This window comes from Lethenteron reissneri, chromosome 20 (assembly GCF_015708825.2).
Source record: "Lethenteron reissneri isolate LAM-NWPU_2019-01 chromosome 20, ASM1570882v1, whole genome shotgun sequence".
NCBI classification, from domain to species: Eukaryota; Metazoa; Chordata; class Hyperoartia; order Petromyzontiformes; family Petromyzontidae; genus Lethenteron; species Lethenteron reissneri.
In genome coordinates, this window is record NC_083798.1 from 14882655 (window position 1) to 14901796 (window position 19142).

The following is a 19142-nucleotide window of genomic DNA, read 5'->3' on the forward strand; positions in this document are numbered from 1 at the left end:
GTTGCCTGTTGAAGAGTGGGTTTAAGCACCTGACAGACCTTCCTTTTTGCACAATTTCTCATTTTAACCTTTAACCAAAGTGAACAATCTTTAATTCCTTTTTTTGCACGCGGAAAATCAGTGGCCATCAAAGGAACACCTGACGCTGCTTCACTGGCGATGTTGCGTCGCGAATTAAAAAAACTCTCAGGGCCATCGCTTTCCGTGAACTCGGGAGCAGGCAATGAACCAGGTGGCCCATCCGCGGAGCGGGTTGATCTGTGATGCATGGACGCGGACCTCGGTACCGTGCTCTTCCGGCCTGACCAGCGGGGGAATCCCATGATTCAAAGGCAACTTTCTCTCGGAAAATAGTCCCTGGGGGTCGAGGAGAAATTCCATAAATCGACGCGCGTGTTGTGGTGCACAAGGGGGGCCACGGTGCAAGCCCGACACGTTCTCCCTTTCACAAAGACCCTGAATAATTCTAAAAGAAAAAATTTTCTCGAAAGTTTCAACTGTTTACGAACGCTTTGCGCATTGTATGTGAGGGTGAATGTATGCACAGTTAATCTTCTTGGTATTTTCGGTAAAGTCACGTAGAATGGAAATAATAAAATAATAAAAATAAAACATAATAAAATAATTCTCACGACGTTTCGGCCACAACGCAAGCAGCCGTCCTCAGGTGGAGAACAGGTCTGCAGTCACAAAAGCTTTAAATCGAAATTGTATGCACAGTTTTTAAGGCTGCGTGATTTATCTCAAGAATGTAAGAGTCTGAAGCATCGTTCACAGTTCATCGTCCCGGGTTGTTACGAGGCAGTTGGGAACCATCCCTGATTACACTGACTCAGGCTACGCCTAGGGTTGCCACCTGTCCTTGTTTAGTCAGGGTCATCCTCTTTGTGAGGTAGCCGCTTTGGTAAATCTGTCATTTTTCCCAGGATATCAAAAGTCCCGTTCTTGGTCAGTTGTGTAATAATAACACCACTGAAGACAATGCATCTACGTGAAGTTATTCCCTCTTCTGGAATTAAGAGACATTCTTCAAATAATATTAATTTTAAGCTTTCGTGACTGCAGGAATCCATATTCTTTGGTTCTTTCGGTAAAGTCACGTAGGTATAAAATACAATAAATCACGACGTTTCGGGCGCAACACCTGATGACGGACGCTTGTGTTGCGCCCGAAACGTCGTGATTTATTTTATTTTATACCTACGTGACTTTACCGAAAGAACCAAAGAGTATTCTTCACACGATAGGTCCTGTTTGGTTGTACCTCAGAGGTGGAAACCATGCCCACGCCTACTCACCCTCTGCCCGCGAGGGCTGGATTACGTTCTATGGAGGCCCGGGGAAATTTCTTCCCTTCACTGTTTAACCCCCACCTGTGCCTGACGCCAAACGCTCCGTCGTTATTTACTTTGTTTATTTCAGTTCGGGCTTGTAAATGTGGCATATGAATCGTGAAGCTGAATCAAGGTAAAAAAAAAACGATAACCAATCTACATTTCTGCACACAACTGGTCGTAGCACGGATCGTGATGCTATGGCTGTATTTACCAAAACGACCTGTAAAATGTATCATCGTGCTACAGTTTTGCGTTAGAACCGTTATACAGCAGTGATTATATCATTATATTTGGAAGCCCCTCGGAAACGAAGCCCCTGGGTTGCAGCGCCTGAAGCCCTGTGCGTTAATCCTGCTGTGTTGCTATTTCCACGTTAAATCAGCCGAGCAAGGGAACGACTGCGGCATGCCCAGCATTCCGGGCAGCATAAATGATGTCAATCCGGCGACGGCTAGCAGCCTCGGGCAATTAACTATAATTAACGGACCTTTTTGATAAGCAGAGAAAGAAAATAATTGTTGGAGACACAACTATAAAATGGTAACGGTGTCGGAGTATTTGTGCCTCGGGGGAAATATCGAAGCAGGATCGGAATTAAAATGATGAATTCAAGAGGTGAACGAGACCAGAAATTAATTTGATCGTGAAAAGCAACGTGAAAAGCAACGTGCCAAGGGGCTTGGAGAAGTTTTTTTTTTTTATCGGAGCATATACCTAGCTGCGTATATGTATGGATGCGAATTATGGACATTGACAAAGAATTTGGAACAAGATTAAAATTGTGCTCAGAAGGATGGAGAGGTCCATGCTTAGAATGATACTGTCAGACAGAAAGAGGAGTGCATGGATCGGTGAGCAAATGTAAATTCGAGACGTTATATTGACTGTTAGAAATAAGTAAATGGGCTTGGGCAAGACACATGGGCAGGAGGGGTGATGACCAAATGTCAGAGAGAGCGGTGATGCAAGACGGAGTGATGAGATGAGTTCATGTGCAGCAGTGACATGGGTTGTGGCATCGCAGTATCAAAGCGGACGGTGATGGCACGGGGAGGCTTTCTCCCAGCAGTGGATGGAACATGACTGATTATGAAAGGACTTGGTGAGAATCACTCCTACGTAATTAAATTACTGTGTCTGTTATGCAGATCCATGGTGTATCAAGTCATCCGTTAATATTGATTCTTAACCTATAAATGATACATGTATGGAATTGCATGTGTAAGAATTGATTATTTTAGATTTGTATGTTGTACGTAATGGGTTCACGTGATTGCTGCAGCCACGAGAGGTGGCTATGTTTACCAAATAACTAAAAAAAATGTATTACTAATTTTATCATTTATATTGAGTCGTAGCCAAGACATTGAACGCATCTGAGATGTCCACTGGGGAGTTGGAGCGATGGAATGAACTTGTCTGTAGGTGCTAGCTAGATGGTATATTACACATTACGTCACTCGATCATGGTAGGTGGCGGCGGCTTGAGGGGGCCTTCATCCAGCAGTGGATTCATCACGATTGGCGATAATGATGATACGGATGTGGACAACCGAGCTGGAGGACAACAACACGATGAGATCTGTGGGACTTGATGCTGACAGTTAATCTGTGAGGTGCCAGTTTGTTCCCGCTGTTGGAATGTAATGTACCACAGTGATCTCTGCAGCATTGGTTTTCACAACACGAGTAGAAGCACAGAGTTCTTTACTGTCAAAAAAGCAGCAGGGACATTGGTGCTAGAACATGAAAGTGCTTTGGCTTGTGTTTGTTGCCGGTCACCGTTGAGAATACAATTGTCTCAAACATAGCTTGGGCGTCAATAATAAATAACTTTTCTATAGTGATCAAAGGTCCCCGGCTTTTTTTGTAGGGGAAACCCTCCCCCCTCCAAAAAATCATGCAACACATAGGTGCACTCGTCCATTGAAGAAAAGAATGCAGAATTACCTTCAATCGTAAGCTAATTTTATATTGTGTTCATAGAAATATTTTTCGAAGGAAAATGCAAACTAGGAGGAAGCAAAACAAATCATTGATTCTGTATTGCCTTTAACGGCATGCAATTTGTCTAAGGGTGTACAGTCTTTGGCAGAGGTTGCAAACGGGTTTTGATTCCTTACCCGTACCCGTACCCGGCCGCACCAGGGTCGCAAACGGCTACCCGTACCCGGCCGGGTAGCCGTTTGCGACCCTGGTGCGGCCGGGTACGGGTAGCCGGGTATCGGGTAGGGTACGGGTATCGGGTACCCGGTTGCGACCTCTGGTCTTTGGTTAATTGTCACGACGTTTACAGCCGACGAGGCGTACGACGAGATGAGGGCACGCGATACGCGAAGTCGCGGGTCAAAGCCATGACCCGCCGAGGGTGCGCACGGCGTGCGCTGTTTTGGGCCCGGCCAAAAAGGCTTTTATATTTAGTGCTGGTTTTCAATACATTTTTAGCATTTTTTTTCGTATATGTAGGGCAATGCAACTTTACACGAAAATATGAACTCATCTTCTTGGTTCTTTCGGTAAAGTCACGTAGAAGGGAAGTAATAAAATAATAAAAATAAAACATAATAAAATAATTCTCACGACGTTTTGGCCACAACGCAAGCAGACGTCCTCAGCTGTCTCCCTGACAGACCTGGTCTTCACCTGAGGACGGCTGCTTGCGTTGTGGCCGAAACGTCGTGAGAATTATTTTATTATGTTTTATTTTTATTATTTTATTACTTCCCTTCTACGTGACTTTACCGAAAGAACCAAGAAGATGAATCCCTGCAGTCACGAAAGCTTTAAATCGAAAAATATGAACTGTATAGGATCATCGTTGTGAGAGTTGTCGCGACCCATGTTACAGACAGACATAGCTAATGCGTGAACACTTTCAAACTTAGTTGGAAAGTGGTAGCAACAGCTCTAGTCAGGACTCGTGTATACCAAAACTGTGGGTCCCTGGCTTTTCAGCGTGGGTTTGAAGCGTCGTTCTTGTGATTTAAAGTCGTGGTTAGGCCCTCCATTATTGCACTTTAGTGGCTGCCTCTCTCTTTAATTGGCACATGAGGAAAAGTATATGAATCTGCAAGAAGCACTACTGACATGACGGAATACTCCAGGGTTGTTAGGCTTTCGTGTTGGCTGGCTAACATTGCTGTATAAGTTCGAGCGAGTCTGAGTGGCTTGAAAGAATAAAGCTTATAATGCGTGTTACAGAAATTGTCCACAGCTTTTCTATGAATTCTGACAGGATGATTAGTGCGTGAATGTTGAAGCGAGCACGAGGTTGGTGTTAAAGCTTCACTGTAGCAGGAACCAGTCCATCCATTGGACAACTGCTGCTGACTTTGGTGCACTAAATGAGTGTAGCCTCACCAAACGGAGGTGATTTTCCGCTGAGAAGATAATGGTGATCATGATAATGACCATGAAGATTAGGCAATGCAATACAATTGTAATTTAAAAAGTGTCTACATGCAATATTTGAGGATGCTATATGATGATGATGACGATAATGGCGATCATGTTGTTGAGCAGGATGCAATACCATAATACGACGATAATTTACAAAGTATCTACACGCACAGCATCTCACGACACTGGACACTGATCATGATGATGACAATGACGACGATGAGGATGCAATACATTACAATGTTATTAATGTGTCAAAATGCAAAAAACAATCTCAAGACGTTGGACAATGATCATGATGCTATCAAATGACATCACAAATGACGATGATGATGATTACAGATTGACAAAGCACCATTCACATACTCTTAGGTTTTTTTCGGTAAAGTCACATAGGTTAAAACAAAATTGAAAGTTAATAAAAGTAATAATGGAAATAAAATAAAATATTTATTATTTTATTATCATTTTATTTTATTTCCATTATTACTTTTATTAACTTTTAATTTTATTTTTTACGTACGTGACTTTACCGAAAAAAACCTAAGAGTATGAATCCTTGCAGTCACGAAAGCTTCAAATCTAGAGCACCATTCACATTTCACGTAACGGTTTCTACATGCGTGACCCCCCCTCCTTCCTCTTCCTCCGCAGGTGAGTGGCCACGCCATGAGGCCGCACTGTGGGAGCAAGACGGGGCCTGCCTACGCGTCGCAGTGGGGTTCTGGCCTCGCCACCTGGGGTGGGGGCGGCTACCAGCTTCCTCGGCTCCACCACGCCGCTCACTCGCCCTGCCTGCCCTCGCATGCCGCCTACACTTACGCGCTGGCGGTACGTTTACGTGACAGGGCGCACCGCGTCTTCCAGGGGTTTGGCCACGTCTTAAGGCGTACAATTAAATATAAACCGGGACATATCGGTACCAGATGGAGGAAGAACAACATGCAAGAGCGTTAAATCTTGACTTAAAGCTTTCGTGACTGCAGGGATTCATACTCTTTGGGTCTTTCAGTAAAGTCACGGAGATAGAAAAGAAAGAGCGTTAAGTTTCAGCCACAGTTGTCTGAGCTGAGCTCGAGAAAATATTTCCCCTGCAGGGGTCTGGGGGTTGGGAGTTGGGGCCCCCACAAAATATTCCGTGAGCAATTCATCACTGACTTCATGTCAATACGTTGTCTTGAGTAGTGTATTGTAATTACACAACCTTCTAAATACCTGCACTATTCGTGTCTCGGAAGGACTTGCCGATTTCCTAGGGACAGCTCCAGCAAAAAGAGGAATATCCTGCAAAAAAAACCAGGGCAAGTGGCAACCCCCAACCATACCTACTGGCGTGGACCACCACACCACTACCTTGAACTTCTGTGGAGTGTTCGGCCGGCACGTGTGTGCGTTATGCGTGTGAAGGGGTGGGTGGGGGGCATTCGTTTTTTTTTCTCTTTGGAAGGAATTTTGATTGCGTAACTCCACATTCCCCTTGCCTCCCCTGGTGCCGGGAAATCGCAGGAGCCTCGGGAGGAAAGACGCCGGCAGTTATCTGGGAGAGGGGGTGGGGGGAGAGAACCCTTGGGTCGAGTAATTCTCATAATGACCCCCGCTTTTTGGCCGGCTGCTCGGATATCGCGTGTGTTTACCCACTTGGCTCTGGTGTCATTAGGGGCTAATCGCCCTGCTGGAACGAGATAATTATAATTAGGGGGAGTCGGGGAGACGAGGTTGGTGTGATAAGTAACACGGGCCTAATGATAGCAAGTGCACTGTGGGCTTGTGCTGTTATCAGAGAAGGTGGTCAAAACACGAGTTGGCATTGGGCAGTCCATTGTTCTGCTTCATCCAAAAAAACAAAGTCACAAAGTAATTTCGCAGAGACTGCAGCACAGTTCTAAGTTAATGGGCCTCTTCCCGTATGCGCTGTCATCCCTGCAGACTTAATTCCCCCCCCCCCCCCCCGCAAATTACTTAGTCGGGATTACACATAGCAAGCGTTGCTCCCTACTGCGTAGAAAACTTGGCAGGTACCTCTCTCCGCCCCCATGAAAGAGTCGTGAGTCAGTGATACTTTCCTGGGTGAACAAGCGTAGTGATGAAAATAATAACAAACGTTCAACAGGTATAATAACAGCAGCAGTAAAGGCTGCAGCTCGAAATGCCACGTGCGCTTGTGTTTCAGTTATCCTGTTGACGTATCCACATCAAATGAGTGCTGTTGATTTGGAAAAAACTTTCTTGGGAAAAACGTCAGGGTGGATATAAAAGTATTTGTTCTCCAGAAAAGCCTTGCCCTGCGTGCGCACGGGATGTAAATGCACTTTGGATGCCGCGAATGAGTTGTTTTGTAAACTTTATTTTAGGATATTGGGTGAGTTTTAAGTCAAAATAAGCTACACGTGATGGATTCCTGCCCAGTCACGGATCTTTACAACGCGGACACCACTGTAAAAAAACCAGAGCACGTGATCCCCGCAGTGTTCGTCAAAGAGAGAAATACATTTTAATTTGGAAAACAGCAAGTTACTCAACTGATCAAATACGAAACGTCAATTATTCAAATCAGCTCATTTATTTCTCCTAGTGCCATGCAAAGCAGTGCATTGATTCTGAAAGCGAACGCGCCAAATTCATAACTTTAAGCAAGCCTCATGCGACGTCTATCCGAAGACACGCTGTTCAAACTGCTCCCTCAAAAGGAAAACTGTTTTGTCGAGATAGCGGATGACCGTGTAGCATTGGTGCCAGACAGACAGACAAGAGCGAGGAGCCAGCATGAGGACTTCACGAGCTGTCGCTCTCCCGTGACAGAAATGGAAGGTGCTGCCGGGCTCCGATGGCTCAGATGTTGCTGTTATGCTCTGCTGTTTCCGTCGTCCAGCCTAATCCTTTTATTTCACTGCGAGTTGCTCTCAAAAGCCACTGCACGCATCAGTGAGTGACTTATCCCGTAAGCTGCTGGAAATGGGAGGCGGAGAGAAGCTGCTGAGCCTCCGTCTAATGTAAATATTTGGTTTAAGCGAGGAGGAGGAGGGGGTGAAAAAAAAGCGCTTTCAGTCAGGCTGGGAGAGAAACGCTTTGGCTAGGAATGAAAGGCCTTAGGGTACAACCTCCCGTGACTGCAGAGATAGTGCACACGGCGGTTTGATGTAGAAACAAACAGGTTGTGACACAGATCAAGTTACAGTTCTCTTATGGGAGATATATGAAAGGGTGAGCTTTCTGACCTTGAACTTTACAGCATAATTTCAAATATGAAAGGGAATTGCCACGGCTTTGTGGGGGCACAGTGCTGAATGCACGAAAATTGGGATGGTGCGCTACCTCTTGCCTTTTGATGGACTGTGTTGCGAATCATTTGTGAATGTTATAAAGCTTCTCTTTTGATGGATTTCAACAATAGCAATGTGTAATTTTATTAAATTAGGATTTGTGCCAGCTATACATCATAATTAAAGGATGATTCTGCTCTCCTTTGTCAAGGGCAATGCTAAGAAAGACGGCGGGGAATGTTATTTGTTTAGGGCTTTGAGTGGATCATGTTTGTTTTACAAAAACACACAAACACATTGAAATATGAAGAAAAAAAACATTTTTGAAATATTGTGTACAAACCACCATGTAATTTTGAAGAACCATACCATCCATTTACTAAAGAAAATTACTGTAATTATATGTCAAATCATAGGGTTCTCGGGACACGTATTCAGTAATGCAGAGATTTCAGAGACCTCAAATTCATGGGAGTGACCTGCATTTGACACTAAAATTCTGATGACGTGCGGATAATATTGAATAAATGGAGAAAACAGACGATGCAGCGTTTTATAGACATGCAGTGCAGTACTTAGGAAAGAAATGCATGGTTATGTTTTCACATTTAGTGTTTTTCTCTCTAAAGCATAACATCTCTAAAAACATTTTATATTTTTTATCACGCATGATTAGGGACCTATGAAATAATTCTATCGTCATGATGGCTGTTGCATCACCACTTTCTCTTACCACCCCCTTCCTCCAACCACCGCCTTCACACCACCTAGCCGATGACACGGCTCACAAATAAATGTGGGAACAGTTGGATTCCTCGTGCCAACGACGTAATGTTCTGCCTTTTGCAACGTGAAAAAGTCCCTCGCAGTTTTCTTTTAGAAAGTGCAGAGATTGTGTCAATGCCACGTTTGTTAAACAGAAAATAAAGAATGTTATGGTTATGAAGTCACAGGCCCTTTGCTGAAGATTAACACTGGCTACATAAACATTATATTTAAATCATTTCAACCAACTACTTGCCATTAATCAAAAAAACATCAAAGCAAAATGTTGACTCTAGTTTTTTTTTATGCCTAAAGCAGTCATATTATTGAATGCGTGCACATGTATTGTTTCTTCTGACTCCTTAATATAGGGCTTTATTTTTGAAGTTACGATCCTTATCTTGTTTGCAGCGCTCCTTCGATGGCGGAGAGAGTAATGCTGCGCGCTTGGCACAGTATCAGGCTGTGTTTTTGATGCGTTTTAATCAGATGTGGAAAAGTGACGATTAGGGAATGGGAATGGGAGGGTTTCTGCATTATGGAGGCAAAGGGTGGCAGGGGGAGGCGACGGGATGAGGGAGCGAAACAGACAGAGAGGAGGAGAGAGATTATGGTTATCGGGATAGCTGAAGCTTCTCCATTGGCGATGGAAAAAATGGTCAAGTTACCAGCTCTGTGATTTATAGATCACATCACTGGAGACATGAGAGCTTAGGATCTGTGATCTAAAGTGGAGCTCATGCAGCAAGACCAAGGGAAGGGTGAGCTTAAGCGTAATTCGTACTTTTAACGCATGAAGGAAGGAGATAATGGTTTGTTTTCCTCAAGCAGCTTCGACAGTGTGTCCCACAGGGCCTTGGCCATTACCTAGCTGGTGCGGAGGCTTTCAGATCAAAGGGATTTCTTCCTGCTGGCAGGCGGAGTGCTAAGAAGAAGAAGAAGAGTGTGTGTGGGGAGAGGGGGGTGGGAAGTGATATAGGCAGGAAGAGTGAAGTATGGATTTGTTGACGTGTGGGGATGCGCAAGACAACGGAAGGATGGCGGAGAGAGAGCGGTCCGATTTTGTTGTGGAGTTCTCAATCGGAAAGAATGCTCCAGAGCTGCCACTTTTACAGTCAGTGCTAATCACGGCAACCAAAACTGTGTGCTTCATCTCACATTCCCACTGCACCAAAAAACGTTCGGCTTCGTCTACGCTTGTACCTACCACCGAGTTGCAATGGAGATTTTTTTTGGTTTGAAAGAAAATGTCGAAACAGGCGAGGCTGGGTTGCCCAGCGGGCTCATGTTACGTCAGACCCTTTGAGCCAGCACCTGTGGGATTCTGTGTTTGAATTTGAACGGGCGCCCTCGATCACACCAGATTCCCGAGTCCACTGCGTTGATGGTCTCAGCCCAGGTCACAAACAGCTGAACGCAAAATAACGCATCATATTAACATTTACTTTCCACTTGATGCAGCTTAGTCCAACTCTGACGTTTCAAAATGCTGGTTTGATTGATATACTCTGATGTCAGGATATGGAACTGCCTCCCTGAGCACATTGTCGGCGAAATCACCGAGTCTGGTCTCCAGGCCTTCAAATGCCGAGCACATGGACACCTCCTAGCTTCATTACACGCCTTGCAGGAGTGAGTCTTTGAGCTGCAGCGAACCAATGATTTTGCCGATTACACTGGTCAACACACTTTTTCTGGCATAAGGTATTCCAACGGTTTTAAGGTAATTTTGGGGTGCTGATTCCAAATCTGGCATCAGTTTTTGTCTATCACATCAGGTTTTTGAGATATCAAATATTGCATTTTCAATAAAAACTGCAGAAGAAAAATATTAAATAAATGTGGATATCTACATAAAATGATATTATAAGCACATTATCCTAAAAATACAGCACCATATTTTAACACTAAAGCAGTCACTGACTCGCAAAAATCTTGCAATCATAAGTGACAGAGTTAATTTCGGGTAAAATCAATGAAAATGGGGTATGCCGATAGCATAAAAATTAGATGTGATAGAGCAAATCTGAGATCAGATTTGGAATCAGCACCCTGAAATTAGTCTAAAACCGCTGCAAAAGTCCAGGCTGGAAAAAAAATGTTGTTGACCAGTGTCATATGTATTAATGTCTCATATGGCTGTTGTTCACAATTGCATCGATAAAAAAAAAAACACTCTTTGCAGGGCATATAAAAGGTGGGCCTCCAGTGTGGATAATAACGAGGCCTCTTGAAGTTTCCCCATACCTGTAAAAGTCATTCTGCGACAACATCTTCTGGGGCCACTGTCCTAACACACGTTAGCACGTCACTCACTGTGAGAGTTTCCAAATCAAGACATATTTGTCTTGCGACACGAGACCAATTGCAAGAATGGAAGATAATGTTTACAACAAAAAACATGAAAAGCATCAAACAATGTTAATATCTCCACACGTGAAGCGCTCTGAATAACAACACGTTTTGTTTCTATGGACACTAACCATTTTACATTTAACCCGATTTACTGAGTGGTGAAGGAATCTAAGCAATGTATTTAGCAGTGACTTGCAAAGGAAATTGCCTGAAAGTGTTCTCAGTGCGAACGGTATATAGGGCATTTGAGCATCTCAATAAAAGTGGAGACGTATATCAACGCATATTGCTTGACGTCACACGTTTTACAATGGCAAATAAAGCTGACATATCGATACCAGCATATTAAAAAAATGAAATCATTATTCTCCATTTTTTAATAATTTAAATCCGACACAAAATCGAATCGATTCTACTCCCCCGTGTAGTAATAACGTGTAAAAATTGTACAGCAATTGGTATTCGCCCTTTTTTTGTTGCATATGAATAATTCTAATTTCCAGATGTAATAAAGCCAACGCTGGATGAATGCCTCCCCATAATGTGTCAGCTATGGGTTGTTTTTTGTAACCACACTTCACCGTGCTGGTGAGTGTGGATTTTTGAAGAAGGAGCCAAGACAAGTTCACATATCACTCACCACTGACATTATTAGTTAGCAATGGCCAGGAATCGAATTCAGGTTTATCGGTTTCATATCTCAACATACCTTCTAACTCCTCCACGCTTCACCTTTTCATGGTATCTTAGTGAAAATGCATCTCCCCATTGCGATGGGTGCAACGCAATGCACGAATGGCACATGCGTTAACTTTTGCGTAGTTCAAGAATATGACGAGTTGACTGGGTCACTATTTAGCCAAAGCACATGTATGATATTAACTTGAGGTCCAGCGTACACAACTCAGAGGAAAGTGTGTGTATCCACATATATATAACAAAAACATAGTATGCCTTTTCTACAAAAAGCCTCTTATCTGCTGGGAGTTTCATGGCCTTGTATTGCTTCAGTCACTGCTGACTGCACACTAAAAGCACAAAAGGCAACAACAACAAAACTATCACAAAACAAAAAATAATAATGGCAGCCTCCTCCCGAACAAAGATGCGGGGGTAGCGATTGCATTTCGTGGCAATCTGCTCAGGGAGAGCGCATGTGACAGGTGCCAGGGGGAAGTCATTCATCCCATCCGGCGGGCGGTGCTCTCCTGGCTCTGGATTGCAGCACATTCACGAGTCGTTGGTCACGAGAGCTGAGCGTGCGGTGTGTGGCGACCACAGCTCGGGAGGATGGCGGCAGCCAGGAAGTGTCGGAGCTGTGAAGGTTGCGAACATGGCTTAATTTTAACCAGGTTTGACCTGGACAATATGCACGTACCCAGTACAACACATCCAGTATACACATTTAGCTATTGCTGTGGCTATTAATCATGTGCCTAATGCAGCCTAAAGTGACGCGTCAAATAGCTGGTGAGGAATGCTCATTGGCTGCCGTTTCGTTGCTGCTCCTGATCAAAAATCCCATAATTATGATAATAATGATTTTAAAAAATACAATGTACAGCCCTTTGCTAATCGACCGCTGTACAGGGGCCTTCCCATGCTGTGTCAGCCACTATGGTTGTTTGATAAAACTGCACCACGCTGGTCAATGTGGGCTAGTGAAGGGGGCAATGCAGAAACGATTTAAGATGTTGCTCACTGGTAATGACACCATCGCCAGGAATGCCACTCAGGTTTGCTGGATTCATGGCGCGGTGGGTGCACCCCCACTGCCACCACCGCACCCAATTATTTCTCAAGCCATAGATTATCTCCTCTGCGTTATGTCTGAAACATTTGAGCATACAATTCAAAGCAGTTATATTCTTTGCCCGCAGTTTAATAGGATTTTTTTTTAAATGCACTTGCTATTGCTTGACAAAACACAGATTTAAAATGATTACATTGAATACCAGTGATTAGTATGAAATTGCAGTTTACACAGGGCATGTCGTATTTAATACTTTTAAAATCGTGGTTACAATATGGACGTAAAAACGCGATAAAAACAGCACTTGACATTATTAACGTAAATGAAGCAATTCCAGGGTGACCTTTTTGCGGCGTATTGTTTGTTACACAGAAATAATATATTTTCACTTTTTGAATTAAAAAAGTCTGTGCATATGCCTTCAAACTGGAAGATATTAAACATCAAAGAGCAAAGTCGCATATCATGTACGTCGTCGATGCCTGCTCCCCCATTTACACATTGACTGCAGCCCACAGCGATACTAATATATCCAGAGATGGTAATCTACGTGAGGCTCGGATACAAGCTGAGTGAACGAGACCATCAAGTTTCAGACATTGGTCCAAGTTTTCAGACACGCACTGAACTGCAGGGCACACTTTTAAAAGGCCACTGTGATTAACTTTGCCTTCTTCGAAAGTGACAATCAGGCATCATCACTTACGCTTTTTCAAAAGCAGTTATAGTCTCTCTCGGTCTCACGTTGTCACGATGTATGAGGTCAGCGACAGGGAGTCAAAAGAGCCAGAGGGTCAGAGAGTGATGAAGGGTAGACGAATGGAGGGAACAGTCCAATTCTGGAAGTGCAGGTAACATCTGCAGATACCACAGGTGAAGTCAGCGGCGCAGCCTCAATTTTTTTGTGTCGTGTCGAGCTAAAAAATGTGGGGAAAGGTGCAGCGCTGCAATTTCTTACTCACGTCACTGCTGGTGCATGGGCCTCCACGAGGGGGATTTAGAGACCCTCTTCTTTCCCGATGTCTTAGAAGAGATGGGGGCTACCCACACTTAATCTGCCAATTGCCTAACTGTGGTGAACCCAATTATACTGCTGCGTGGACAGAGGCGGCAGGGATTTAAGAAAATTGCCCCCATTGTTTCGACTGCCGCGCCGGGAGATTGAAATTTTAACCGGGTGACCTCTGGATTTTAGGTCCAGTGTGTTAACCGTGACACCACGGCAAATCCCTTTAATAAATAATATATATATACACCCCACATGATTGACAGTTTTTTTTTTACGTAGATCATTATTGTTCTGTTTTATTACTATTTCGTGTATTCAATTAAATAAAATTAGAACCTGAACATTTCACAAGATTTTTATTTTTACTGATATCTATCTCGCTTTTGACACATTGGTGATTATGTCAGTCTTTTGAATTCCGCTGTTTTTTTTGTTTGCCGAGTCTGTTTTCTTTATCTACATAACATATGGTCCCACAAGCTTCAAGGTATTAAATTTATGGCCAGGAAGTTGTTATTGTAGGCACATTTATTATCGTGCAGTTGAGGTTTTTTTTCCATTCTCAGTAAAACCACATCGTCAACCCAGCACACACACACAAGTCATTACTGGTTCACGCTTTCTGTGGCAGCCCATGACGAGTGCACGTTGGCTTCTCGGCTTCGTTCATTTCTTTCGTCTCTGGAGCTTCTTTTCCTCTGATATTTAATAAATAACCTACGAAGGTGAAATGGCACCGTGACCGAAAATTTATTCTTAAGAAACGTTTCGGAGTTCAGAGCCATATCGGACTCCCAGCAATGCCTTTATCAATCAGGGTGTCTCAGTGAAACATGTTTCATTTTTTATATGGGTATCAACTATACATCCCATCCCCCACGCCCCCAACAGATGTTCTGTCAGCATGTGTGTCATCAATTGGATTTGTAGCTAAAACTACATTTCTAAAAAATATTTTCTCCAAAATGTGAATGCAGGCGTTATTTATGTATTTAGTTTGATGGTTAATGTAAGTCTGGATGGCCAATAGGCCAATCATCATGATCATCAGCAACAGCAACCAATCCACTACTGGATGAAGGTTTCCCCAAGTCTTTTCCATTATGTTATGATCCTGGGATGCAATCATCCGAACAGCAGCTGCACATGAGCTGATTTCATCGCTCCATCTCCTCGACGAGCATTCTCTCGGACGTGTGCCATTAACAGGCAATAGACAAAACAATACGTTATGTTTTTATGTTATTGTTAAATGAATTACATTCAATAACGTGGAACTGTACAGGTCATATTGGATAACACATCCCGCTCCACATGGCCTAATTGTGTTTATACTGCACATGGGGGCTGCGCTCTGTGTAATATGAAGGGTATAACCCCACACTTATTTATTTTGCACCGGGAGACCCCATTGGATTTTATTGTTGCAATGTATTTCTATCCATTTTTTTAGCCCTTTTGGAAGAAAAAAATATAAAAACTACCCATGCATATGTGCACGCATACGTGCGTGTTTCTGTGCAGGTGTGTGGAGAGTTATGCATTAAACCTTCAGTTTAATTTCTGAAAGTAGAGGTTATTTAATCTCACTGTAACGTATTTACATTCCATCAGTTAACCCAAGTGGATATATTTAAATAATAACTGTCCTTGATGCTCCACCAGAGTCCTCAGTGAAGTTGTACACACATATTATCCCAATAGATCAGCGTTTCATGAGGTGACCAGGTGGCTTAGGTCACAGCAGTGAGTTCGCACTACTGAGATCCTGGGTTTGAATCCAGGCAGCTGCCTCTGTGATTCAACTACGTTCTCAAGTGCAGTGAGTTGCTGGTCTCAGCTTGGTCATGAATGACTGCAGACACAAAAAAGCCATGACAATAATTTGGTTCTACATGGCGTGCAGAACCAATTTAATTATTAGTTTGGCTAAACTCCAGCTCTGATAATTGAAATATCGGTTAGACTGTCATGCTATGAATATTTATCTCGATTTATCTCATATACAGAACAGGTGGGAGAGTCCTGCCCTCTGCTGTGTGGACCTGAGGTCCCTTAACGGGTCTCACAAGGGTCACACTGCTCTACGAGAGCTGCGAATGTCTACTTCATCTCATTACTTGAAGCCAATAGCACAACGAGGATACAATTTTGGTTTATTTTTAAAAGGAACCCTTGGTTTAACACGTAGGCTTTCGCGACCAATATTTTTCATAATCAACTTTTTTGGGTTTAGATCCAGTTATTTATAAATGTATCGTAACCCTCCACCACCCGACACGGCCAATCAGTAAAAAAGTGGCACGTTGACAAAAGACAAATAGTTCACTGCTTTAGCCCACCGGTGTGTTGAAGCGTGTGCAATTCTGGCGAATTGCCCGATGATGCTGGATGCAATTACCAGCGAAACGTCGTACTCAAATTGTAAATGTTGTAGTTTCACGCTTCAACACACCGGTGGGCTAAAGCAGTGAACTATTTGTCTTTTGTCAACGTGACACTTTTTTACTGATTGGCCGTATCAGGTGGTGGAGGGTTACGACACATTTATAAATAACGCAATCTAAACCCTAAAACGTTGATTATGAGGAACCCTTGGGCTGGTTTAAACTACGGTGAGAGTCTCGTAGCAGGATGCAAGCCCACTGAAGCGATGCCACTGGATTCCATTTACATACAGTAGTACAATAATAAGCAATAGCAGTAAAGACTGTGTAAAAGTCTTAATTGTAGTTGTTGTTTTCACGCGAACCTACGTTTTTCTCCATTTGCCTTTCTTTATATATATTCGTCTTTGTTTATATATTTGTTCGTGGGGAAATTAATGCCTCTCGTGCATTTTTTAATTTAAATTATAATAGTAAACCATCCTCGTGGCAACCCCATGGCTAGACGTGTGGGAATTACCGTAGACAATTTGCTGAATGCTCTTTAATTACTGCACCCTCAAATTGCTTCTCGTGGACTTTCACATTCTACTTTCCTGGAATTTTTTATCTGCTTTTCACGGGACTGTGCATAGTTGCAGATAACGTACACAGCCTTGCCCGCAATGTCCTGTTATGCCTATGTTTGTGTTTAGTTGACCTGTGCTTGCCAGTTAAGCATAGAATGTGATCCATTTATAAATACCCCACTAAAATCATATGGATACATTCTAAGATAACATAACACATTTACTCAAATAAGCCTAATCCTAATACACATATTACACAATTTTACACTCTCCTTATAGAAAATATCCAACGTAGCTCGTGCGATTTGCTCAAAACTTTCAATAGACCATTGACCTGAAAGTAAAAGAGGGTCGTGAGAAATCAGTCGAGTATCTATAAATGGATCCTCCTGTATAACGGCAGGTACAAGGGCAATATCACACAAGTCGTTGCGTTGGATTACATCCTTTGACACGAGAACGATGGCACATGCACACTAACCCTCCGGGACAAGTAACAATGAATGTGAAAGCTGCGAGTGCTGGGACCTTGTGAAATGTGTGTAAGTGATCCATTGGAATACGATCCCTGCCTACAAGCATCAGGCTGTTCGCCAGCATTGATTGGTTCAAGCAAGTGTGACTGCTGATGAGCCACTGTATGTTGAAACTCGTCCAGAGTTTGCTTGCATTGAGCCAATGCCGCTGATAAGCTGCGGTCCCAGAAGGCAATGCGGCCGATGGATTGTGTAAAAAAATACTTTTAATTTTTTGCACAGACACACAAATAGGGGAAGGAGGCATTAGGTGTATTCTAGTCAGTTTTTCATTTAGTTTTCAGCTTCATTTATTTGGAATAACCCTGTGAGCCATTCGGCTCTTGATTCAGGTGCAACCACAACAAACAATACAATTACAAAATACATTTAAAATTTACTGTACGCAAATTGAAACATCCCCTACAAAAACAATAAAATCTTCCAGAAAAAGCACCATTTTGTTTATGCTGCGTACAAAAATGTGCAAAAAATCCTACGCTATAGTCACGCTAATATGTATCCCATTAAGGGGTGGAGTGGTGATGCAGTGGATTGTGCACTGCACTATGAGTTGTACGCGTTTTGGCGTCATCTGGTCCAACACCAATGGAGACTAGGCTCTAAGGAAAGCTGTCTCGGGTGTGGACCAATCAACTTCAAGGACAATGCATATCATTACCATTATCAGCGTTGTTTCTTTTTGTTTGCATTTTGACTGCTTGTGTTGCGGTTATTGCAAACATGATGCCTTGTATAAAGGTGTCAGTTTTGTACCAGTTTAAAGGGTAAAAACCTACTACTACAGAACACCAGAGTGTGTTTCTCAGCCGTGGCTAATATCAGAGTCGAGCATTATCTGAACTAGTCCTGAGCCCCCTCCCCCCCACCCCTTCACCAAACTGTACTCACCAGAACGGTGAAGTATAATCAATCAACTCCTGTGACTGACACAGTATGGGTCGGCTTTTATCCTCCGCTTACCACGGTTGGCTACGTACGGTGTGAAAGAAGTTCAATATACACATATTCGGCAGTGGATCGACAAAGCTCGTTATATTATCAATTCCTGCCCCTTCGAGCAACAGCAGCAGGGTGAAGACAGGCCTAGAAAGAGGCGGTTCGGAGTGGTGAAGCCAGGGTGTGAAGGACTGCAGAGTCGGCATGGACATGGACCAGACAGGAATACACGTGAAGGCAGAGAACCAGGATATCTGACCCAACTGGAGTGAAAATAATTGCCGGGAAGAAGTAAATTGCATTCAATCGTCTTGTGTTACTTGTCATCTATATTGAAATCACAAGTTACTTATACATTGGGGGTGATGGGACATTGTGCACGCACTGTCGATTGTGCTCAGTAACCACGTACAGGCATGCAGTCAGGTCGTATGGGCAGTGCTTATATTACCAAAAAACAATTCTACAGCATCTCAAACCAATACTGACAAGGAGGATCAACACCTACATGTGATGTAATAACCTCATATTGTTGTTTTACCTTTTAGATAGATGCCCGTGTAGCGGGCTATGCGACAGCTTTTGTGCAAGCGAGTTTATGGCTTTTTAAGTCATCTGATGCCTGTGGAGAGTCCACATTTGATTCCTTTGCGGAACATTTGCTGCCCCGTTGTGAACCCTGGGGGTGTGCTCCGCACACGCACCTCTTGAGATGATCCAATGGCAATTCCTCTCCTTTGTGCGAAGAGAGGGGGAAATGGGGGAATAAAATTGCAGTGACTGGGGTTGTACATATTTGTGTATGTTGACCTTCTTTCGCACCGTACGTAACC

General features: G+C 43.3%; 1 protein-coding gene across 6 annotated transcripts in view; it reads left to right on the forward strand.

Moving 5' to 3' along the window:
- LOC133344840 (RNA-binding motif, single-stranded-interacting protein 1-like) overlaps positions 1-19142 on the forward strand; it is a 282596-nt gene that overhangs the window by 92586 nt on the left and 170868 nt on the right. For all 6 annotated transcript variants that reach the window (XM_061555074.1, XM_061555075.1, XM_061555071.1 and 3 more), the window contains one exon: positions 5391-5567. In XM_061555074.1, coding sequence (XP_061411058.1) covers positions 5406-5567 — 162 coding nt within the window. In that variant the 5' untranslated portion in view covers positions 5391-5405. The remainder of the gene's footprint in view (positions 1-5390; positions 5568-19142) is intronic.